The sequence below is a fragment of the Heterodontus francisci genome, chromosome 10 (genome assembly GCF_036365525.1).
Source record: "Heterodontus francisci isolate sHetFra1 chromosome 10, sHetFra1.hap1, whole genome shotgun sequence".
Lineage (NCBI taxonomy): Eukaryota > Metazoa > Chordata > Chondrichthyes > Heterodontiformes > Heterodontidae > Heterodontus > Heterodontus francisci.
Genome location: NC_090380.1, coordinates 87,474,739 through 87,499,857, shown reverse-complemented (window position 1 = coordinate 87,499,857; position 25,119 = coordinate 87,474,739). Strand labels below are relative to the sequence as shown.

General features: G+C 42.4%; 1 protein-coding gene across 1 annotated transcript in view; it reads right to left on the bottom strand.

The window, feature by feature from the left end:
• Window positions 1–25,119, bottom strand: part of impg2a (interphotoreceptor matrix proteoglycan 2a) — a 98,527-nt gene that overhangs the window by 31,184 nt on the left and 42,224 nt on the right. The window contains 5 exon segments of the mRNA XM_068039986.1: window positions 2,494–4,532; window positions 5,204–5,263; window positions 5,371–5,627; window positions 6,672–6,692; window positions 8,680–8,738. Of these exon segments, the coding sequence (XP_067896087.1) occupies window positions 2,494–4,532; window positions 5,204–5,263; window positions 5,371–5,627; window positions 6,672–6,692; window positions 8,680–8,738 (2,436 nt within the window).

Here is a 25,119-nt window from a genome sequence, read left to right as displayed (position 1 = left end):
GGTATTACATTGAGTTCCCTCATCTAAATCATTAATATATATTGTGAATAGCTGGGGTCCGAGCACCAATCCCTGCAAGTACCCCATTAGTCACTGCCTGCCATTCGGAAAAAGACCCGTTTATTCCAACTCTTTGTTTCCTGCCTGCCAACCAATTTTCTATCCATCGCAATACACTATCCCCAATCCCATGCGGTTAATTTTACACGTTAATCGCTTATGTGGGACTTTGTCGAAAGCCTTCTGAAATCCAAATAAACCACACCCACTGGCTCCCTCTCATCAACTCTACTAGTTACATCCTCGAAGAATTCTAGTAGATTTGTCAAGCATGATTTCCCTTTCGTAAATCCATGCTGACTCTGTCCCATTCTACCACTGTTCTCCAAGTGCTCTGCTATAACATCTTTGATAATGGACTCTAGAATTTTCCCCACTACCGACGTCAGGCTGACTGGTCTATAATTCCCTGCTTTCTCTCTACCTCCCTTTTTAAACAGTGGGGTTTCATTAGCTACCCTCCAATCTGTAGGAACTGTTCCAGGGTGTATAGAATCTTGGAAGATGACCACCAATGCATCCACTATTTCTAGGGCCACTTCCTTAAGTACTCTGGGATGTAGATTATCAGGCCCTGGGGATTTATCGGCCTTCAATCCCATCAATTTCCCCAACACCATTTCTCTACTTATACTGATTTTCTTCAGTTCCTCCCTCTCACTAAAGCCTGTGTTCCCCAATATTTCTGGTATGATATTCATGTCCACCTTGGTGAAGACAGAACCAATGTATGTATTTAGTTGGTCAGTCATTTCTTTGTTCCCCATAACAAATTCCTCTGTTTCTGACTGTAAGGGACCTACATTTGTCTTCACCAATCTTTTTCTCTTCACATACCTATAGAAACTTTTACAGTCAGTTTTTATGTTCCCCGCAAGCTTACTCTCGTACTCTATTTTCCCCTTCTTAATCAATCCCTTGGTCCTCCTTTGCTGAATTCTAAACTGCTCCCAATCCTCAGGTCTGTTGTTTTATTTCTGGTATGCCTCTTCCTTGGATCTAATGCTATCTCTAATTTCCCTTGTAAGCCATGGTTTGGCTACCTTTCCTGTTTTACTTTTGCGCCAAACAGGAATAAACAATTGTTGCAGTTCATCCATGCGCTCTTTGAATGTTTGCCATTGCCTATCCTCCGTCATCCCTTTAAGTAAGGTTTCCCAATCCATCATAGCCAACCCGCGCCTCATACCTTCGTAATTTCCTTTATTAAGATTCAGGACCCTAGTCTCAGAATCAACTACGTCACTCTCCATCTTGATGACATCATATTATGGTCACTCATTCCCAAGGGGTCTCGCACAACTAGATTGTCAATTATTCCTCTCTCATTACACAATGCCCAGTCTAGATTGGCCTGTTCTCTAGTTGGTTCCTCAACGTATTGGTCCAGAAAACCATCCCGTATACACTCCATGAATTCCTCCTCTACGGTATTGTGACTAATTTGATTTGCCCTATCTATATGTAAATTAAATTCACCCATAATTACAGATGTTCCTTTATCTAATTTCCCATTTAATGCCATTCCCAACATCACCACTACAGTATGGGCATCTATATACAACCCCCACTAATGTTTTTGCCCCTTAGTGTTTCTCTGCTTTACCCATACAGATCCCACATTGTCAGAGCTAATATCCTTCCTCACTATTGTGTTAATTTTCTCTTTAACCAGCAATGCAACTCCACCGCCTTTTACTTTTTGTCTGTCCTTCCTAAATACTGAATACACCTGGATGTTCATTTCCCATCCCTGGTTACCTTGCAGCCATGTCTCCGTAATCCCAACTATATCACACCCGTTTACATCTATTTACGCGATTAATTCATCCACTTTATTGCGAATGCTCCGCGCGTTAAGGCACAAAGCCTTAAGGCTTGTCTGTTTAACATTACTTGTCCCCTTCCTACTATTTTTCACTGTGGCCCTGTTTGATTCTGGCCCTTGATTTCTCTGCCTATCACTTATTCCCCTTACTGTCTTTTGTTCTTGTCTTTGATCCCCCCCCCCCCTCCTCTGACTCCTTGCAAAGGTTCCCATCCCCCTGCCATTTTAGTTTAAACCCTCCCCAACCACTCTAGCCAATACTCCCCTAGGACATCAGTTCCGGTCCTGCCCAGGTGTAACCTGTCCAGTTTGTACTGGTCCCACCTCCCCCAGAACTGGCCCCAATGTCCCAAAAACCCAAAACCCTCCCCGACACCATCTCTTCATTACTGAGAGTCAAACATGCCTTATAAGTATTGAGGTGCTTTCTATGGCTTAACTATTAGTAAGGAACCAGATAATTTATATAGCATTATTTGTCCTCAGGACACCCCAAAGCACTCTACATGCAATAAAATACTTTTTAAGTGTTGTCACTGGTTTAAATTATAATAAACAAGCTATAATAAATTGATTTGAAGTCATTTTTGAAATGGTGAACTTACTAGTTCCAAGAATCGCTGTTCTAGTGCTTTATACTCATGTGAGCTTTTGTTGAAAAGGTCATCTGAAAAAATCATATTCGTCACACGCAGGCTGAAAAAGACTACCAGTGCCTGTCGGGATATGTGACTATCACTTGATGTAGCTCCCGTTGTTGGAATAGCAACTGCAAATTCTGTATAGGCACTAGCCATTCCTTCATTATCTGATTCTTCATGATGATCGATTATGTCTGAAAGATCCAGCTCAGTTGAAATATCTTGAACTTCAGACGATATTACTTCATCCTGGGATACATCCTGAGGAGGTTTCATTTCATTGTGCTCTACAATAGTCAAATCATGGTGGCCCATAGGAAAATACTCTGCCATCATATCCACTGCTATTGATGGTTTACTGGCAGGTTGTGCTGCTGGAGATATTGTCATGGGATGTATTCCCCCGATAGATTCTTCATCAGAATATACATCATGATCAGATTCATTGAATGCTTGAAGAGTAGTTGATGATTTTCTAAGATTGTGCCCTGAAATAGACACACCCACCAAGCCCTGCACTGCTATATTTGATTGAGTAGCAGGTCCCATCACAGTGGAAGTACCAATGTTATGTAGGACAGGGTTATTCAATTCACTAACAATAACATTGGAGAATTCAATGTCTTGTGGAGCTGATATTTTGGTAAAAGGTTGCAAATCATTAGGTAATTCTGTGCTTGGTTGGATCTCATTTGAAGAATCTGATATTGACTGGCCTAAGGAAAATGCATCTATGGTCACTTCTGTGGCTGCCCACGGTGAGGTAGAGAAACCTGTTATGGTGGATGATTCCGACTTCAGTTGTTCCATGTTGGAAGATGCTGTGATAAATTGCATTATGGTGGATGAATCTGGGATCAGCTGACCCATTGTAGATGGCTCTACTACCACATCTTCAGTGGGGAGAGACTTTGTCACTGCATGCTCCATAGTGGCTGATTCTAACATTTCTTGCTGTGTGGTGTCCAGTTCAGTTAATACGTGTCCCTTGGCTAATGATCCTGTAGTGAACTGTTCCATAATGAAAGTAGTAGTAGTGGGGTTTCCTCTGGTAGATGACTCTGTTCCTAGATGCTCTGTGACAAAGGTTTCTGTTATTGCTTGACCATCGGTGGATGATTCAGTGACTGTCGCCACTGCAGCAAAGGACTTTTCAGTTGGCTCCAATGCTGTTGAATATTCTGTGAAGGGTTGAGCCCTTAAGGTTGAGTCACTGAAATAGTAATTAAAATCTTCTGTTGGTTCAGATGTTTGTACTGTTTCTTCTAGTAGGTTATCTGGCATCCATTCAACAGGGGCTTTTTTACTCATTGCCTCTGCAATATGAGATTTGATTTCAATACCAGTATTACTGTCTGTAACTGTTTCAGTTATTAAAGATACATCTACTTCATTGGAGATAACTGTATCTGCGTCTGTTTCAGGAGGCTTATCAATCAAATTGCCTGCATTTACACCAGGTAGATTGGTCAGATAATCAGTAACTTCATCATAAATTTCCACGTTTGAGAATTGAACTGAACTGCTGTCCAGTGACCCACTTTCTGGCTTACTGTAAGCAACTGGCAGAAGGACTGCTGTAGTCCAGGACCACAAAAAGTCTTGCCCAGTCCCCGATCCAGACTCGTAGTCGCGAATAGTATCATTGTCAAAACTAGGCTGCTTTGTTGTACCAGATGTGTTTGATGTTGAGGCCTGTAATGTGGACAAATCAGAGGTCCCTTTTAAGCTTTCACTAACAATCGGTGGGATCAGATCTGTACCAGATGGTGCAAATATTGCTAACACTGTGCTAGTTGGCATTAGTACCTTCTTCTCAGAAACACTTTGCTGTTCTAAAGGTGTGGTATGGTCACTTAATGGAACAGAAGTGCTTGTTGCTTCTGATATTCTTTCCTTGGCTGTTTGATCAGATAGAAAATCAATAACTGTTGAATGTGACTGTAATAGTACTTCGTTACCCAACAGGGAATCTTCTGCTTCATCCTCTTTGTTTGCAGGTCCTAAAAACCAAATGCATATATTATTGTGCTTTTAAATTTACTGGGGACAAGTATGTATCAGTAGTCACGGCAGTGCTATTGGTGCCTCACTATTCTCTACCTCAGTGAAAGGATATGGATCATACTTCAGACGAGGTAAAATGCATATTTTATACAGATGGAGTTTCTGAAGTTTTATATCCATATTCAACAACCTTTTTGAATTGATATCATAAGTGGTTGCGGCAAGAAGTCTTGGTTGACGTCATTAAATTAATGTGTGTGCTGCAGGTCATACTGGTGTTCAAAAACTGTTATGGCTTCTTGTTGCTGTCCTGTTGTGTCAAGCATGCAGTTTGTAAAAAAATGTCAGTCTCCTCAATCCGATTCTTAATGGCATAAAATTAAAACTTCCTGCAACTTCATTGTATTTGGTACCAATATGGCAATTGCATTCGTAGAGACCATAAGGGCAGACTATGAGAGAAATGTAAGTCACTGTGCAGGATTAATGGACCTTCTTTTGAGATCGGGCACTGTGCCAGGTAGAGAGAAATCAACATTCCATCTACTCTGTTTTAGCATATACCAGCAATGATTAATGTTGTCAGTGTTGAATTTTCTCTATTCCCTGCTGTCATCCTACATTCTGAGGAGGGGGAAAAAAAACAAAAAAATTGAAAAGCAGATACCTGTTGCTCGATTTTCTGGGTCAAAGTTGATGTCTCCAAGTGTAAGACTGGTTGAATGTTCTGTAAAGGGAAACACAATGAAATATGGTTTTTTTTGTCCTTTCAGATTTTGAACTCAATACATTTCTCAGTTCTGAAGCTTAATCATTACAATTGACAGCTTTTACCATTCATAAGCTGAAGAGTCTCTGGATTAATAGTCAGCGATCCATTTCCAATTAGATTTTCCTTATGCAAGGCCTCAACTATGAGATTCCTAAAATCGATGATTGTGTACGCAGCTGCAAGTTGATTTTCCATTTGAAAGGAAAGGTCATCTTCTACTGTATTGGAGCTTAGGTCGTTGAAATTCAGTGTTTCGTTTGGTAAAGCTCCAGTATTTCCATCAAATGTCACAGTGTAATGAACCGCCACATTACTACTACTGCACAGGAAGTAACAAGTGTTAACAGAACATAAAATTACAGCAAGCAGTGGTTACCAAGATTTGGATACTGATGGAGAAAATTATATTCGACTACATGGAGAAGTTGCCACGAGTTAAACTCTAGCTTTGTAATCTGCATTATGAGGTTTTAAATGTAATTTGGAAAGTAAGTTAATTCAGTTAGTCCAGAAGCAAAGCAGTTGATTTTCTGAGCTTTACACAGCGCTATGGTTGCTGACATTCAAATCCACACAATATTCAGAAGTGTTACAGAGCTGAGAGGAGGCATGAAATTGGCCGAATGCATCTGCCCCACGGACACAGCAAGGCACTGGCATGAAAGCCATGAAGAAAAACGTTCTCCACTCATTTGCCTTGCCTTGTCTGCTATAGAATGATAGGTTGAGGTGAAGGCCCACAAAAGAACAAAAAAACTGAAGGAAAACAAGCAAGGGTAGTAACACAATTAAAAAATAACCTCAAACAAATGAAATTACAGATTAAAACACTATTTATCCCTAGCTATTTCATGTTACCATCTAAGTAAGCAATGTTTCTGAACACTCAATGTTTCTCATCCCAGAAGCTGTCCGAAGACCACCCAATCTTTTGGATCACTCAGAAGCTCTAATTTTGGTTACCTATGATAAATGTATTACTGCAAATGTAACCTGCACTGTAAAAGTCCTCTGCTTGGAAAGAATTCTAATCGACAATTTTGGTTGGGATGGTAGAACATACCAACCTCCAGTCTCCTCTATAAACACGACACGATCAACTACACTAAAGAGGAAATTCCAGAGTTGAAAATTTAACTAATGATAATTTCAGCTGCAACAGATAATGTGCTAATTTAAAGCCTAATGTTTGCTAACCCACAGGTTTAGAAACATAGGAAATTAACTATATGTTTAAACATATAAAAATAAGTACCAGGATCAGTTAGCTGCCATCACAATACATTTTGCCTCGAGGAGAAAGCATATATATATTTTTATTATAAGACTTGTTAAAGTAAAGTCTATATTTAGATCATTTTACCTGTCTGGATTTGGATGTTCCCTAAAATAGAAGATAAGAGAATTTATATTAGATTTCAATATACTGAAATATATAAAAGCAGAAAATTTGATATAATTTACCCATATTGGTTTAAAGTCGATAACATTTACATTTTGGTGTGGTGGGAGGGGAGGTAGTATACTTTTATTATATGCTTCTCGGGTAATAGATATATATATTTTTTTAAATCAAACATGAAGTTGGCCCATTCTAAGACACTGAAATACTACACACTACTGTACTACATACTGGACAACACCCAGGCTTGGGCTGATAAGTGGCAAGTAACATTCATGCCACGCAAGTGTCAGGCAATGACCATCTCAAATAAGAAAGAATCTAACCATTTCCCCTTAATGTTCAATAGCATTACCATCACTGAATCCGCCACCAACAACATTCTAGGGGTCACCATTGACCAGAAACTGAGCTGGACCAGCCACATAAATGCTGTGGCTACAAGGGCAGGCCAGAGGCTGGGAATTCTGCAGTGAGTAACTCACCTCCAGTCTCCCCAAAGCCTGTCCACCATCTACAAGGCACAAGTCAGGAGTGTGATGGAATACTCTCCAGTTGCCTGGATGATTGCAGCTCCAACAGCACTCAAGAAGCTCGTCACTATCCAGGACAAAGCAGCCTGCTTGATTGGCACCCCTTCTTCAAACATTCACTCCCTCCACCACTGACACACAGTGGCAGCAGTGTGTACCATCTACAAGATGCACTGCAGCAACTCACCAAGGCACCTTAGACAGCACCTGCCAAACCCATGACCTCTAGCACCTAGAAGGACAAGGGCAGCAGATTCATGGGAACACCACCACCTGCAAGTTCCTCTCCAAACAACACACCATCCTGACTTGGAACTACATCACCGTTCCTTCGCTGTTGCTGGGTCAAAATCCTGGAACTCCCTTCCTAACAGCACTGTTGGTGTACCTACACCCCAACGACTGCAACGGTTCAAGAAGACAGCTCACCACCACCTTCGCAAGGGCAAATAGGGATGGGCAATAAATGCTGGCCTAGCCAGCAATGCCCACATCCCATGAACAAATATTTAAAAAAGCCTGCTAAAATGGCCCGGCCTTTGCACCTAACCTCATAGAAAACCTCGCTGAGAGATCTAGCAATTTCTGGAGAGAACTTCAACTTTCTTGACAAGCAGTGGATTGCAGCGTTCTTTAATGGAGATTCCCAGCATTAAGCTGCATCGAAGCCATCAAGCTGTCCAAGCAGCCAATCACACTCAAGAATTCTCATAGACAGCCAACCAGGAACTGAAAGCATTAAAACCATATCACTTTGCGAAAATTTTAGAGAGAAAAATAAAGCTTTAGACCTGCAAAGGGGCTGAAGGTTAAAGCTGAAATATTCTGAATTTTTCTTAAAAATTATTTTAAATGTTTAGTTTTCAAAACCTAGTAATTAATCTTAATGGAGACATTTAACAACGTTCTATAAATATAAAATTATTTTTTTCAGGGCCAGATCTGTTGTTCAGCAAGAGCCATTAAAAACCCAGTTACACCTGATTGAACAAAGTGTAACCTTTTATGGGATTTCTAACAGTGATGTGAGAGTGGGAAAGAGATATTTTCGCCACATCAACTATTTCAATGATTGCTGACTCTGGGGGTGCTGTCCAGAAAACAGCCTGTGTCGGAGCACTTAATGGCAGACTGCAACTTCAGGGTTTCCCTGTTCATCTGCCCATGCACAAAATCCTGACATTGCAGTCAGTTTCAGTAATGACAGCAAACACTGACAGTTCGCTGTCACACCACCCCGCCGCTCCCACAACTTCCCCCTCCCCACCTAAACAAAATCCGGGCCAATACATTTATTCATCTAGCACCATCACTTACAAAAAAGAATCCCAATGAAACACTCATTCTATATCAAGCTATTTGTAGGATTTATCAAATTAGCATTACAGGACATCTAATATACAGTATATTCAATTATAATGGTTAATCTTCCAAACCTGAACTCCAAGATATTCATTGTTTGATATCCTAGGAACTTTCCAAAGACATTCTCCATCTGAAATTATTTTAAAAATAGATACAATCATAGCTTTAGAATATTAGTCATGAAGCTATGAAAAGAATTTAAAAGGTAAAGTGAGTAATTAATTTTTAGCAATGTTACGGCTGAAACAGAACAATGGACTTAATTAGTGATAAATTTACTATATATTACTAATATGCTTAAAGGCAAAGGTAAATGCATTTTTTGAAAACAGACATTTTGTCGAAGCTTTTCGTCTTGCAGTCAGTCACCATAAACTTGTACATTCTCCATGGCAATGCCTCTACCAATCAGAGTCCACTTGCCAACCAATCAGCACTCTCTTCTCATACAGTATAAATTTGTTTCTTCACTTACATTGGTATTCTTGCGAATTGTCCTGATGAGTGCAAGTCGAAAAGCTTCGACAAAACGTCTCGGTTTTCAGCAATACTCAAGTTCTGTACTACCAAATGATTATGTGCACTTTCTATTTGAAGTACCTTATTTTATTTTTTAAAATGTACTGAGGAGAGTTTTCTTTGACTGTCTCGATAGCGCAAATAACCAGACTTCTGAGGAAACCATGCTGCTAGTTAGGAAATATGCATTGTGCTGCTGCAGAAATCTGCTTTTATGTGCGGCTGTATCAGGCTCTACATAGACCCTCAGTATGCAAGCACCAAAGCAGGATATTCTGCTTGGGATCGGGACCCCAATGTCGGAACCATTTCCAGGTTCCAACCCCCCTGCCCTCCCTTCAAAGGGGAAGCAGTTACAGGTCCCGATTTTCCCCAAGATCAGCCCTAACTGGCTGGAGGGCAAGTTTGGTGTCAATTTGCAGTGACAGGCGTAGGAACGAGGCAGGAGTCTGAAAGTGTGGGCTCGATTTAAAGGCAAGACGGCGGCCATTACTGTGGCAGCCGTCTCACACCTCAATGGCAGGCCAAAGTCAGCAGAAGAGGCACAGACTAGGTAGTCATGGCAGGGCAGCCCCAAAGTTTAGCGATACTGCCCTTGAGGTCATTTTGACAACTGTGTGTGAAAGACAAGGGGTCTTGTTCCTGGAGGGTGGCAGGAGAAGGCCACCCCACCAAACTCAGCAGGCCTGGCTGGAGGTGGCAGAACATATAAGCAGCTGCAGTGTCATCAAGAGGACCTGTGTGCAGTGCCACAAGAAGTTTAATGGCCTTCTCCATTCTGGCAAGGTGAGTGCAATACGACAAGCCTCCAGCTCTGCAGCCACTAGCAGGTGCCTAGCTGAGAACTCGGAGGCCACATGGTGCTCCTGAACATGTGAGAAATGTATGCCCAAGATAATCACTGACCCATCAGCAGCTCAAAACAAAGCCTGAGCAACATTGAGGAGTTGGCAGCGCTGATAAATGCAGCATCTTATTTAAAGGAACCACTGGAATTGGTGAGAGAGACCAGCATTGTCTTATCTCTCTCTCTCTTGTCCTTGCAGAAGAGGATGCAAAGTACCAGGGAAAGGAGAGGAGAGGAGGAGTGCCCCAGCTCGCCATCGTGCCTGCAAAGGAGGAGGCAGCACTTGACATCGCTAGGGTAAATCAAAGAGTAGAATCAAGGCAAGAGAAAAAGGTATTACTATGGGAAATGATAAACAGATGGTGACAGGAAGGGACAGACAGTATAAATCAAAGGGTAAATCAGCAGAAAAGGCTCGAGGTTACAAAAATAATAAAAGGACACAACTAAAGGCTCTGTATCTGAATGCACATAGCATTCGAAACGAAACAGATGAACTGATAGTGCAAATAAAAATAAATAAGTACGATCTGATAGCCATTACAGCGACATGGCTGCAGGATGAATAGATTGGGACCTGAATATTGAAGGGTGCAGAACATTTAGGAAGGACAGGAAACTAGGAAAACGTGGAGGGCTGGCTCTGTTAATTAATGATGGTATTAGCACAATAGACGAGGAACTCCATAACATCATTAGCAGCATCCCCAACACCGAACATCTATTTCTGCTGGGGGACTTTAATGCCAGGGTTGGGGCCGACCATGACTCATGGCCCTCCTGCCTTGGGCGCTATGGCGTTGGAAGGATGAATGAGAACGGGCAGAGACTGCTTGAGTTGTGTACCTATCATAATCTCTGCATCACCAACTCGTTCTTTCACACTAAACCCTGTCACCAGGTTTCATGGAGGCACCCAAGATTGCATCGTTGGCACCAGCTAGAACTCATCGTCACAAGGCGAGCCTCCTTAAACAGTGTTCAAATCACATGCAGCTTCCACAGCGCGGACTGCGACACCGACCACTCCCTGGTGTGCAGCAAGGTTAGACTCGGACCAAAGAAGTTGCATCATTCCAAGCAGAAGGGCCACCCGCGCATCAACACGAGCAGAATTTCTCACCCACAGCTGTTACAAAAATTTCTAAATTCACTTGTAACAGCCCTTCAAAACACTCCCACAGGGGATGCTGAGACCAAGTAGGCCCACATCAGAGACGCCATCGATGAGTCAGCTTTGACCGCCTACGGCAAAAGTGCGAAGAGAAATGCAGACTGGTTTCAATCTCATTTTGAAGAGCTGGAACCTGTCATAGCCACTAAGCGCATTGCACTGTTGAACTACAAGAAAGCGCCCAGCGAGTTAACATCCGTAGCATTTAAAACAGCCAGAAGCACTGCACAAAGAACAGCCAGGCGCTGCGCAAACGACTACTGGCAACACCTATGCAGTCATATTCAGCTGGCCTCAGACACCGGAAACATCAGAGGAATGTATGATGGCATTAAGAGAGCTCTTGGGCCAACCATCAAGAAGATCGCCCCCCCCCTCAAATCTAAATCAGGGGACATAATCACTGACCAACGCAAACAAATGGACCGCTGGGTTGAGCACTACCTAGAACTGTACTCCAGGGAGAATGTTGTCACTGAGACTGCCCTCAATGCAGCCCAGCCTCTACCAGTCATGGATGAGCTGGACATACAGCCAACAAAATTGGAACTCAGTGATGCCATTGATTCTCTAGCCAGCGGAAAAGCCCCTGGGAAGGACAGCATTACCCCTGAAATAATCAAGAGTGCCAAGCCTGCTATACTCTCAGCACTACATGAACTGCTATGCCTGTGCTGGGACGAGGGAGCAGTACCTCAGGACATGTGCGATGCCAATATCATCACCCTCTATAAAAACAAACGTGACCACGGTGACTGCAACAACTACCGTGGAATCTCCCTGCTCAGCATAGTGGGGAATGTCTTTGCTCGAGACGCTCTAAACAGGCTCCAGAAGCTGGCCGAGCGCGTCTACCCAGGCACAGTGTGGCTTTCGTGCAGAGAGATCGACCGTTGACATGCTGTTCTCCCTTCGTCAGATACAGGAGAAATGCCGCGAACAACAGATGCCCCTCTACATTGCTTTCATTGATCTCACCAAAGCCTTTGACCTTGTCAGCAGACGTGGTCTCTTCAGACTACTAGAAAGGATTGGACGTCCACCAAAGCTACTAAGTATCATCACCTCATTCCATGACAATATGAAAGGCACAATTCAACATGGTGGCTCCTCATCAGACCCCTTTCCTATCCTGAGTGGCGTGAAACAGAGCTGTGTTCTCGCACCTACACTTTTTGGGATTTTCTTCTCCCTGCTGCTTTCACATGCGTTCAAGTCTTCAGAAGAAGGAATTTTCCTCCACACAAGATCAGGGGGCAGGTTGTTCAACCTTGCCCGTCTAAGAGCGAAGTCCAAAGTACGGAAAGTCCTCATCAGGGAACTCCTCTTTGCTGACGATACTGCTTTAACATCTCACTGAAGAGTGTCTGCAGAGTCTCATCGACAGGTTTGCGTCTGCCTGCAATGAATTTGGCCTAACCATCAGCCTCAAGAAAACGAACATCATGGGGCAGGACGTCAGAAATGCTCCATCCATCAATATTGGCGACCACGCTCTGGAAGTGGTTCAAGAGTTCACCTACCTAGGCTCAACTATCACCAGTAACCTGTCTCTAGATGCAGAAATCAACAAGCGCATGGGAAAGGCTTCCACTGCTATGTCCAGACTGGCCAAGAGAGTGTGGGAAAATGGCGCACTGACACGGAACACTAAACTCCGAGTATATCAAGCCTGTGTCCTCAGTACCTTGTTCTATGGCAGCAAGGCCTGGACAGCATATGTCAGCCAAGAGCGACGTCTCAATTCATTCCATCTTCGCTGCCTCCGGAGAATACTTGGCATCAGGTGGCAGGACCGTATCTCCAACACAGAAGTCCTCTAGGCGGCCAACATCCCCAGCTTATACACACTACTGAGTCAGCGGCGCTTGAGATGGCTTGGCCATGTGAGCCGCATGGAAGATGGCAGGATCCCCAAAGCCACATTGTACAGCGAGCTCGTCACTGGTATCAGACCCACCGGCCATCCATGTCTCCGCTTTAAAGACGTCTGCAAACGCGACATGAAGTCCTGTGACATTGATCACAAGTCGTGGGAGTCAGTTGCCAGCGTTCGCCAGAGCTGTCGGATAGCCATAAAGGCGGGGCTAAAGTGTGGCGCATCGAAGAGACTTAGCAGTTGGCAGGAAAAAAGACAAAAACGGAAGGGGAGAGCCAACTATGTAACAGCCCCGACAAACAAATTTTTCTGCAGCACCTGTGGAAGAGCCTGTCATTCTGGAATTGGCCTTCATAGCCACTCCAGGCACTGCTCCACACACCACTGACCACCTCCAGGCGCTTACCCATTGTCTCTCGAGATAAGGAGGCCAAAGAAGAAGAAGCACAATAGAGAGGGATGACCCAAGTTTAGGAAACCAGGATGTAGATATGGTTTGGGGAGAGATGAGAAATGATAAAGGCAAGTCATCACTTGTGGGAGTGATGGACAAGCCCTCTAACAGTAACCACATGGTAGAATAGAGTATAAAGGAAGAAATAATGGGAGTTTGTCAGAAAGGTACAGTGATAATCATGGGGGATTTTAATCTACACATAGACTGGAAAAATCAGATGGGCAAAGGTAGCCTAGATGAGGAGTTCATAGAATGTTTTCAGGATTGTTTCTTCGAACAGCACTTTCTGGAGCCAACCAGAGAGCAGGCTATACTAGACCTGGTATGTGCAATGAGATAGGATTACTTAATGAACTCATAGTGAAGCAGCGATCATAATATGATTCAATTTTACATTCAGTTTGAGGGAGAGAAGAGTGGGTCTAAGACTAGTATTTTAAACTTAAATAAGGGCAATTATGAGGGCATGAAAGCAGAGCTAGCTAAAGTGAACTGGCAAAGTAGGTTAAAGGATAGGTCAATAGAGATGCAGTGGCAGACATTTAAAGGGATATTTCAGAATACACAGAATAGATACATTCCAATGAAAAAGAAAAATTCCAAGGGCAGGACCCACATCATCCATGGTTCACTAGAAAAGTTAAAGATAGTATCAAACTTAAAGAAAAAGCATAAAATTGCACAAAGATGGGAGGCAGGTCAGAAGATTGGACAGAATATAAAAAACAGCAAAGAATAACTAAAAGATTGATAAGGAGGGAAAATTTAGAGTACGAGAGAAAACAAGCTGGGAACATAAAAACAGGTAGAAAGAGTTTCGATAGATATTTTAAAATGAAAAGAGTTAACAAAGTGAGCGTTGGTCTTATAGGATGTGAGTCTGGTGAATTAATAAGGGAAAATAAGGAGATGGCAGATGAATTGAACAGGTATTTTGCATCGATCTTCAGTATAGAGGATACAAGTAGCATCCTAGAAATAGCTATAAATCAGGAAATGGTAAAGAGGGAGGAACTCAAGAAAATTACAATCACCAGGGAAGTTAGGGCAGCACAGTGGCGCAGTGGTTAGCATTGCAGCCTCACAGCTCCAGCGACCCGGGTTCAGTTCTGGGTACTGCCTGTGCAGAGTTTGCAAGTTCTCCCTGTGACCGCATGGGTTTCCTCCGGGTGCTCCAGTTTCCTCCCACAGCCAAAGACTTGCAGGCTGATAGGTAAATTGGCCATTGTAAATTGCCCCTAGTGTAGGTAGGTGGTAGGAGAATGGTGGGGATGTGGTAGGGAATATGGGATTAATGTCGGATTTGTATAAATGGGTGGTTGTTGGTCGGCACAGACTCGGTGGGCCGAAGGGCCTGTTTCAGTGCTGTATCTCTAAATAAAAATAAAAAATAAAGTGGTACTGAGCAAATTGTTGGAGCTGCGGGCTGACAAGTCCCCGGGTCCTGATGGACTTCATCCTAGGGTCTTAAAAGAAGTGGCTAGTGAGATAGTTGATGCGTTGGTTTTACTTTTCCAAAATTCTCTAGATTTGGGGCAGGTTCCATTAGATTGGAAAATAGTGAATGTAACTCCTTTATTCAAAAAAGGAGGGAGACAGAAAGCAGGAAACTGCAGGTCAGTTTGCTTAACATCTGTCATAGGGAAAATGTTCGAAACTATTATTAAAGACATTATAGCAGAGCACTCAAAAATTCATGGTATTCAGGCAGCATCAACATGGTTTTGTGAAAGGGAAATCATGTTTAACCAATTTATTGGAGTTTTTTTGAAGAAGTAACATGTGCTGCGGATAAAGGGGAACCGGTGGATGTACTGTACTTCAATTTCCAGAAGGCATTTGATAAGGTGCCACATCAAAGGTTATTGTGGAAAATAAAAGTTTATGGTTGAAGAGGTAACATATTGGTATGGATAGAAGGTTGGCTAGCTAACAGGAAACAAAGAGTAGGCTTATATGGATCATTTTCTGGTTGGCAAGATGTAACGAGTAGTGTGCTGCAGGGATCAGTGCTAAGGCCTCAACTTTTTACAATTTGTATAAATGACCTCAAAAGGCAGTAGAAACAGAGTCTTTGAATATTTTTAAGGCAGAGGTAAATATATTCTTGATAAGCAAGGGGCTGAAAGGTTATCAGGGGTGGGCAGTAATGCGGAGTTGAAGTTACAATCAGATCAGCCATGATCTCGTTGAATGGCGAAGCAGGCTCGAGAGGCCAAGTGGCCTATTCCTGCTCCTATTTCGTATGTTCATCTGTTCACAATGTTCAAAATGAGCTAACCGCTACAACCACATCTGATCTTGTATTATGCAACAACTGTGCTGTCATTGCACATTCATTGAGGGAATGTGTTGTCGATATAGCACATGAAGGACACCAGGGAAGAATCAAAACCAAACAACTCCTTAGGGAAAAGGTATGGTTCCCAGGAATTGACCATATGGTAGAGCACAAAATCAATCAATCGGTGTTTGCCATGTCAAGCAACTACAAGATCAAATCTTCATGATCCTCTCAAGATATCTGAACTACCTCCAGGACCATGGATTGAAATTAGCATTGACTTTGCAGATTTTCCCACAGATAAACACTGACTTGTTTTCACTGACAACTGCAGCAGATTCCCAATCATGGAATTAGTTATGTCAACTTCAACGAAAGCTTGACCAGATCTTTGCCTTGCTTGGAATCCCTCAAACAGTAAAAAGTGACAATGGGCCCCCATTCAACAGAGATGAGTTCAGCAAATTCACAAACTACCTAGGGTTCACTCACAGGAAAATAACACCCTGTTGGCCAAGAGCTAATGGTGAAGTTGAGAGATTTATGGGAACTTTGAAAAAAGTGATACGTACAGCTACAGCTGAGAACAAGTCATGGAAGCAATAGCTCTCTCACCTTTTTCATAAATACAGAGCGACTCCTCACTCAACTACTGGAAAACCTTCAGCTACACTCATCTTTGCACATCCTATGCACACATGTCTACCTGAGCTACCCTGCGGAGCCAACGAGCAACATGTATGCAAATGCAATCAAGAACTGAAGGATCAATTCAAAGTAAATGCAGAGCGAAACATGAAATCTAGAGCTACACAGCTTAAGCCAGGGGTTAAAGTATTTGTGAAATGTGATGGACATGATGGAAGGCAAACAACCCCTTATGACATCCAACCATTTGTTGTGACCAACACAAAAGGATCAATGATCACTGCTAAGCACGATTCACAAATCATCACAAGAAACGCATCATTCTTCAAAGCACTGAAAATACCTCTTGCAAGCATTGAATCTGATTCAGATAAAGACATATCAGATGAAGAACGTGAGTCAAATGAGACTATATCTGATGTCAGACAATATCCTATTTGTGAGAGAAAACGCCCACCATACTTGTGACTATGTTACAAAATGAACTATTTATATTAAAGTATATTGCTAACATTTACTAAGAAGTGAAGAGATGTAGTGTTGTAGTGCTTTGAAATTGGATCGTACATTGTGTACTCCAGAGGATGCTGTAGAACACACATGCTAGCAAAGAGAAAATAAAACTAAGACAGAATAAAAGGAGAAGCCTTTATGTTCAGCTGCTACAATCTTTGTCTCTCTGCCTTTCCCTCATATTTTATACAAAACTCAGCTAAGCTTCACTCACATCCGGAGGACATCACACTGTCCATGACCATGTGTTGTAGGTCGGCACATTCCAAGGTGCAGGACTACACGCTAAGGGACACACTGCAGCCACCACAAAGGTTTAATGTGGAACGGCCACAGTTTAGGGTCCTCCCACCATAGTTCACTGAGGGACTGGAACCCTTGGGGCTATATACATCAGAAAATGTTTAATGTCATGTAAATGTAGATGCAATCTGCACTGTAAGTGGATTGAGGCACCCTAAAGTGCCATGTTTTTAAACCAAATGGATCTGTATTGCACTGGAAACTGCAAAATTTGAACTGTATTGTAATATATTTTACATGATTTATGAAAAAGTATATTTGTTTTGAAAAAAAGAGGTCTTCTGCAGAATATAGGCCCCCAATAACAAACACCATAAAGTCATTTTTATTCTGTAGCTGGATGATTGAAACTAAATGTGCTATTTGATTAAGTTATTTTATAATGCCAGCAGCACAGATTCAATTATTGTACTCGCACAAGGTCATATTACCAACCCATTAAATGCACAGATTTGTCATTTGTGCAGTAAATTTTCCAGAATCCCATATACACTAGCCTGACTCCAGGCCAGATTTAAAGCATTCACACCATTGCTACATTACATATGCCACTATTGAACTGCCAGCAATTATAAACCTTCATTGTGTGAATAGAGAGCTGCTGTTATATTTATACCAGCATGGACTGAGGCAAAATGCTGCACACATGCATGCAAATGCATTGACAGTGGCAATGAACTTGCAACTGAATGAAGAGAATCGTCTTAGTTGATAGAAAGAACAATGACACATGCAGTCCTGAGCTTTGAAAATGCTTGCAAAAAACAAGTAAAAAGCAAGCTCCACACGACCACTGCCAAATGAAAATGATGCCAGTCAATCTCCAACTCTTTTCAGTGGTCTCAATCAATACTTAACAATAGGGTGATGCTGGATGTCTGGCACTAGTATGATGAAAATCTCAGCACAACACTGGTGCTAACAGTGCAATATAGTGATAGATTAACTGACAGAGCCTACCAAGGATTTAATCTGATGAAGTCACATTCCAGATAAGATCAAATTTGTAAAAAGCTTTTTAAAATTACATTTATAGAGTATGTATGTGACCGGAACTTTAGTTTTAACTGCAGTTCCACTACTGGCAACTGTTCAAAACCAGTATCGCCTAACAGCAGACCCGGTCACACTGACTCTCACTCGCTCTCTCTCTCACACGGACACACACACATCCATACACACACTAACACAGACACAGGCACCCGCGCAGGGCAAAGTGTCAACAACATATTCAACTCTGTGCGAGCTTTGAATGGTTCAAACAACTTGCTGTAAACTTTCCAATGTTTATCTTACACCAGTTCCAATTACACAGTAACTGATGTGGAGCTGATCACTGTGTCTCTATATTTGATTCTGCCGTCTTCAAACCATTTCACATTGATGCCAGGCAGATATTATAATTATCCAATTATTATACACACTGCTTTGTTTCAAATGTTTATGTGTCAAAGATCAAGCTAATTATTTTACAATGTGGGGAAAGAAAACAAAACTAATCAAATCCATCTCTCCTGACCAGGCACTTCAGCCACAAATATATTTATGTTGGCTGACAGCTGTAATGGAAAGAAAGGAGTTGAAAGCAGTCATAGGAGTCAACACTGGGCATGTTTGAATTATGGTTCCATATTCTGTGAATACTACTGAGGGTAAACAATATTCTTCATTGTTAATAGATCTCCTTAGTACTGGAACAGTCATATAAATGACCAATCCTTTCACTGTGTCCTTAACTGATTCAACTAAAAATTGAAATCAGGGTAACTGAAAGAATTAGTAGTGAACAGAGTTGATCAGAGGAAGGAAGGCCGACCAAACCTATTTAGTATCAAAGTGAGTCAGAACTGAATTTTGATTAGTGGTTTGCCTCTTTAAATAACATTTAAAATCCAATGGTTCCTGGGACAAATTTTATAATAAACTGAGATATGAAGCATAAAAATGTGCTGATGGATACAACATCTCCACTCAATGAAAAATCTGCAAAACTGTTGTTTTGCTGCAGTTTATATTGACAGATGTGTTTGAAGTAATGTGCAGTCATTGAGACCCCAGTCGGAGAGCAGCCTACAATAATAATTTGCGTTTATATAGCTCCCTTAATGTAGCAAAATGTCCCAAGCCACTTAACAAGAATGATACCAATAAAAACATTGTTACCAAGCGACAGAAGCAGCTATCAGGACAGATGATCAAAAGCTTGATCAAAAAGTTATGTTTTAAGAAGCATGTTAAAGGAGAAGAGGGTCTAGAGAGGCAGAGGGTTTAGGGAGGGAATTCCTGAACCTAGGGAAAGGCAGCTGAAAGTATAGCTTCCAATGGTGAAATGATTAAAATCAGGGATTCTAAAAGAGGTCAGAATTCAAGAGACCCCAAAGGCTTGTAGGGCTGGAGGAGGTTACAGAGATAGGGAGGGATGAGGATTTGAAAAGACATTGTTGGATTGGGAGCCAGTATAGATCAGCAAACAAAGGGGTGAGGGTGAATGAGACTTGGAGCAAGTTAAAATACAAGCCTCAGAGTTTTGGATGAGCACAAGTTTATGTAGGGTGGAAGATGAGCAGCTGCCAGGAGACCATTGGAATAGTCAAATCTAGAGGCAAAGAAAGAAAGACTTGCATTTATATGGCACCTTTCATGACCACTGGATATCCCAAAGTGCTTTACAGCCAATGAAATATTTTTTTGAAGTGTGGTCACTGTTGTACTGTAGGCATTGTGTTAATGACCAGATAATCTGTTTTTTGTGATGTTGATTGAGGGATAAATATTGGTTAGAACACTGGAGATAACTCCCCTGCTCTTTTTCAAAATAGTGTCATGGGATCTTATTTGCCCATCTGAGAGGCAGACGGGGCCTCGGTTAACAGCATGAGAGGAGAGAGAGAGTGGTGAGGCACAAGGAGCAAGTCGATGAGTATCTGGTAAGAATTTTCTTACTTTCTTATTTCTGCTGATTTTTATTTTTTCTCTAACATTTAAGTCTATCTACTAAGTAGAAGTTAAAATACCAGTAGTCAGTAGGTGGTTACTCATTTGTTCATTCGATTTATAACCATTTTATTGTGTTTATTTAACTTCCAATTTTAGTGCAGCAAATAAATAATTTGAGGCATTGCAGGACTGCTCACACCCATTGAATGCACATCCTGTGCCACGTGGGGATTCCAGGACCCTATCCATGTCCCGGACAACAATATGTGCAGAAAGTGCCACCAAATGCAAAAACTCAAGCTATGAATCTTGGAAGTCAAGGAGCAGCTGGTGTCACTGAGGTGCATCTGTGAGGAGAGATACACATGGATAAGTACATTTCAGGAGGTGGTCACCCTGCAGCTTGAGAGAGTACAGGCAGAGAGGGTGGCTGCCAGACAGACAAGGAGGTCAAGGTAGGTAATGCAGGAGTCCCCAGAGGGCATCCCACTTTCTAACCAGTATTCAGTTCTGAGTACCAATGAGAGGGTTCCTCTGGAAAGTGCAGCAAGGGTCATGACCAGAGCACCATGGGCAGCTCAGCTGTGCAGAGAGGGAGGGAAAAGACAGATGGGCAATAGTGGTAGGGGATTCTATATTCAGGGGAACAGACAGGTGTTTCTGTGGTCGCAGACCTGATTCCAGGATGGTATGTTGCTTCCCTGGTGCTAGGGTCATGAATATCGCCAACGGGCTACAGAGCATTCTGGACGGTGAGGGTGCACAGCCAGAGGTTGTGGTCCACATTGGTACCAACGACATAGGAAGAGCGAGTGATGAGGTCCTGCAGGCTGAGTTCAGGGAGTTAGGAAAGAGATTAGCAAACAGGACCTCAAAGGTAGTAATCTCCGGATTACTCCCAAGGCCACGTGCTAGTGAGTATAGAAATAGAATACATCAGATGAATGCATGGCTGGAGAGATGGTGCAGGAAGGAGGGCTTCAGATTTCTGGGGCATTGGAACTGGTTCTGGGGAAGGTGTACACCTGAACAGGACTGGGACGAATATCCTTGCAGGAAGGTTTGCTAGTGCTGTTGGGGGATGGTTTAAACTAGATTGGCAGAGGGATGGGAACCTGAGGGAAGTTTCAGATAGGACAAATTCAGAGCGGGGAACGGAAGGCAGAAAATTAGCGAGTGACTCTGAAAGACAGAAGAAGCAAAGGTTAAAAAGTGTACAGCACAGGAATTTGGCAGTGTTAAAAGATATTTATTTAAATGCAAGGAAAATAGCAAATAAAGCTAAAGAGCTGAGGCCACAGATCGATACATGGCAGCATGATATGATCGCTATAATGGAAATTTGGCTAAAAGAGGGGCAAAAATGGCAGCTCAACATCCCTGGATATAGAGTTTTCAGGCAGGATAGAGAGGGGGATAAAAAAGGAGGGCATGTAGCATTATTGGTTAAAGAATCAATTACAGCTGTGAGGAGGGATGATATACTAAATGAAGCTATATGAGTTGAGCTCAGAAATAAAAAAGGGGCAGCCACACTACTAGGAGTGTACTATTGACACCCAAATAGTGAGACGGAGATAGAACAACAAATATGTAGGCAAATTTCTGAGTGCAAAAACAACAGGGCAATAATAGTTGGGGATTTCAACTACCCTAATATCAACTGGGACACAGTGTGAAGGGCACAGAGGGCACAAAATTCTTGAACTGCATTCGAGAGAACTTTTTTAGCCAGGATGCAACAAGCCCAATGAGAGAGGGTGCAATTCTGGATTTAGTCTTAGGAAATGAAACTGGGCAAGTGGATGAAGTAGCAGTGGGTGACCATTTTGGAAATAGTGACCATAATAGAGTTAGATTTAGCATTATTCTGGAAAAGGACAAAGTTAGAACAGGAGTAAAAGTTCTAAATAGGGGGAAGGCAAATTTTACAAAGCTGTGAGGGGGATCTGGCAAAATACAGCTACTTGACAGAAAATCAGTGCCAAATCAGTGGGAGGCATTCAAAAGCGAGATTCTACGGGCACAGTGTAGACATGTCCCCACAAAGAAAAAAGGTGGTACTGCCAAATCTAGAGCCCCCTGGTTATCTAGAAGCATACAGGGTAAGATAAAGCAGAAAAAGAAAGCTTATGACAGTCACAAAAAACTTAATACTTTAGAAAGCCTAGAGGAGTATAGAAAGTGCAGGGGTGAGTTAATAAAGGAAATTAGGAATGCAAAGGATAGGGCATGAAAAAATATAGGTGGGTAAAATCAAGGAAAATCCAAAGATGTTTTTATCAGTACATTAAGAGCAAGAGGATAAGGAAAGGGTAGGGCCTATCAGAGATGTACAAGGTAACTTATGTGTGGATGCAGAAGATGTGGCAGGGTTCTTAATGAGTACTTTGTCTCTGTCTTCACAAAGGAGAGGGATGATGCAGACATTGTAGTTAAAGAGGAGTGAGAAATATTGGATACAATAAGCATAATGAGAGAGGAAATACTCAGGGGTCTGATATCCTTGAAAGTGGATAAATCACCAGGGCTGAATGGATTGTATCCCAGGCTGTTAAAGGAAGCCAGGGAGGAAATAGCAGATGCTCTGAGGATCATCTTCAAATCCTCACTAGATACAGGAGAGGTACCAGAGGATTGGAGGTCTGCAAATGTTGTACCATTGTTTAAAAAGGGTACGAGGGATAGGCCAAATAATTATAGGCTAGTCAGTCTGACCTCGGTGGTGGGAAATTATTAGAATCAATTCTGAGAGAAAGAAGAAACCGTCACTTAGAAAGGCATGGATTAATCAGGGATAGTCAGCATGGATTTGTTATGGGAAGATTGTGCTTTCTAACTTAATTGACTTTTTTGAGGAAGTAACAAGGAGGATTGATGAGGGTAGTGCAGTGGATGTTGTCTACATGATTTTAGTAAGGCATTTGACAAGGTCCCACATGGCAGGCTGGTCAGAAAAGTAAAAGCCCATGGGATACAGGGGAATGTGGCAAGTTGGGTCCAAAATTGCCTCAGTGTCAGGAAACAAAGTGTAATAGTCAAAGGATGTTTTTGCGAATGGAAAGCGGTTTCCAGTGGTGCTCCACTGGGCTCAGTGTTGGGTCCCTTGCTGTTTGTGGTATATATTAATGATTTGGACTTAAATGTGGGAGGTATGATTGGGAAATTTGCAGATAACACAAAAATTGGCTGTGTAGTTGACAGGGAAGAGGATAGCTGCAGACTTCAGAATGATAGCAATGGTTTGGTTGAGTGGGCGAAAAAGTGGCAAATGGAATTCAATCTGGAGAAGTATGAGGTAATGCATTTGGGGAGGGCAAAGAAAGCAAGGGAATGCACAATAATTGGGAGGATATTGAGAGGGGTAGAGGAAATGAGAGACCTTGCAGTGCATGTCCACAGATCTCTGAAGGTGGCAGGACAGGTAGATAAAGTGGTGAAGAAGGCATATGGAATGCTTTCCTTTATTGGCCAAGGTATAGAATACAAAAGCAGGGATGTAATGCTGGAACTGTATAAAATGCTGGTTAGATCACAGTTGGAGTATTGCGTACAGTTCTGGTCACATTACAGAAAGGACATAATTACTCTGGAGAGCGTACAGATGAGATTTACAAGAATGTTGCCGGGGCTGGAAAATTGCAGCTATGAGGAAAGATTGGATAGGGTAGGATTGTTTTCCCTGAAATAGAGGAGGCTGAGGGGTGACTTAATTGAGGTGTACAAAATTATGAGGGGCCTAGATAGGGTAGACAGGAAGGACCTGTTTCCCCTAGCAGAGAGGTCAATTACCAGGGGGCACAGATTTAAGGTAGAGGATTAGAGGGGACATGAGGAAAATCTTTTTCACCCAGAGGCTGGTGGGAGTCTGGAATTCACTGCCAGGAATGGTGGTGGAGGCAGAAACCCTCAACTCATTTAAAAGGCACCTGGACCTGCACCTGAAGTGCTGTAACCTGAAAGGCTACGGACCAGGTGCTGGAAGGTGTGATTGGAATGGGTGGCTAGTTTTTTCAGCTGGTGCAGACATGATGGGCTGAATGGCCTCTTTCTATGCCAAAACGTTTCTATGGCTCTATGGTTCTAATGTCTCATCTGAAAGACAGTACTTCCGACAGCGCAGCACGCCCTCAGCACTGCGCTGGAATGTTGTCAGCCTTGGTTTTTGTGCTCAAGCCCTGGAATGGGACTTGAACCACAACCTTCTGGCTCAGAGGCAAGAGTACTACCAACTGAGCCACAAGTAACATTCGAACAAAGAAATGGCTGAGGGTTTCAGCAGCAGGTGGACTGAGGCAGGGTTGGCATCAGGCGCTGTTACAGAGATGGAAGTAGTAATGTTTTAGTGATGGAGTGGAGATGTGGGTTGAAGTTCAGCTCAGGGTCAAACACAAAGGTTGTGAATGGTCTTGCTTGCCTTTATAGAATTTCCAAGGATGGAAATGGTAGCCGGGGAACAACATTTGAGGCAGTGAACAAAGGCAATATTTAGCTGCAGGATATTGCTGCTTATCCAATATTGAATGTCTGACAAGCAGGGAGTGTGATAAATCAAAGACAATAGAGGGATCCAGAGAGGTGGTGGTGAGATAGAGCTAAGTGTCATCAGTGTAAATGTGGAACTTGATTTTGCACTTTTGGATGATATCGCCAAGAGTTAATGTGTAGATGAGAAAAAGGGGGCCAAGAATAGAACTTTGGGAGATTTGGAGGTAATGATGCCAAGTGGAAAGAGAAACCCCTGCAGGGATTACCTGGCTACGATTCGACAGATCAGAATGGAGGCAAGCAAGGGCAGTTCCACTCAGCTGTACAACGGAGGAAAGGCATTGGATAGGACAGTGTGGTCAATTGTGTCAAAATCTGCATTTCGGTCAAAAAGGATGAGGAGGGCTACTTTACCATAGTGATTACCACAAAGAATGTCATTTGTGACTTTGATGAGAGCCG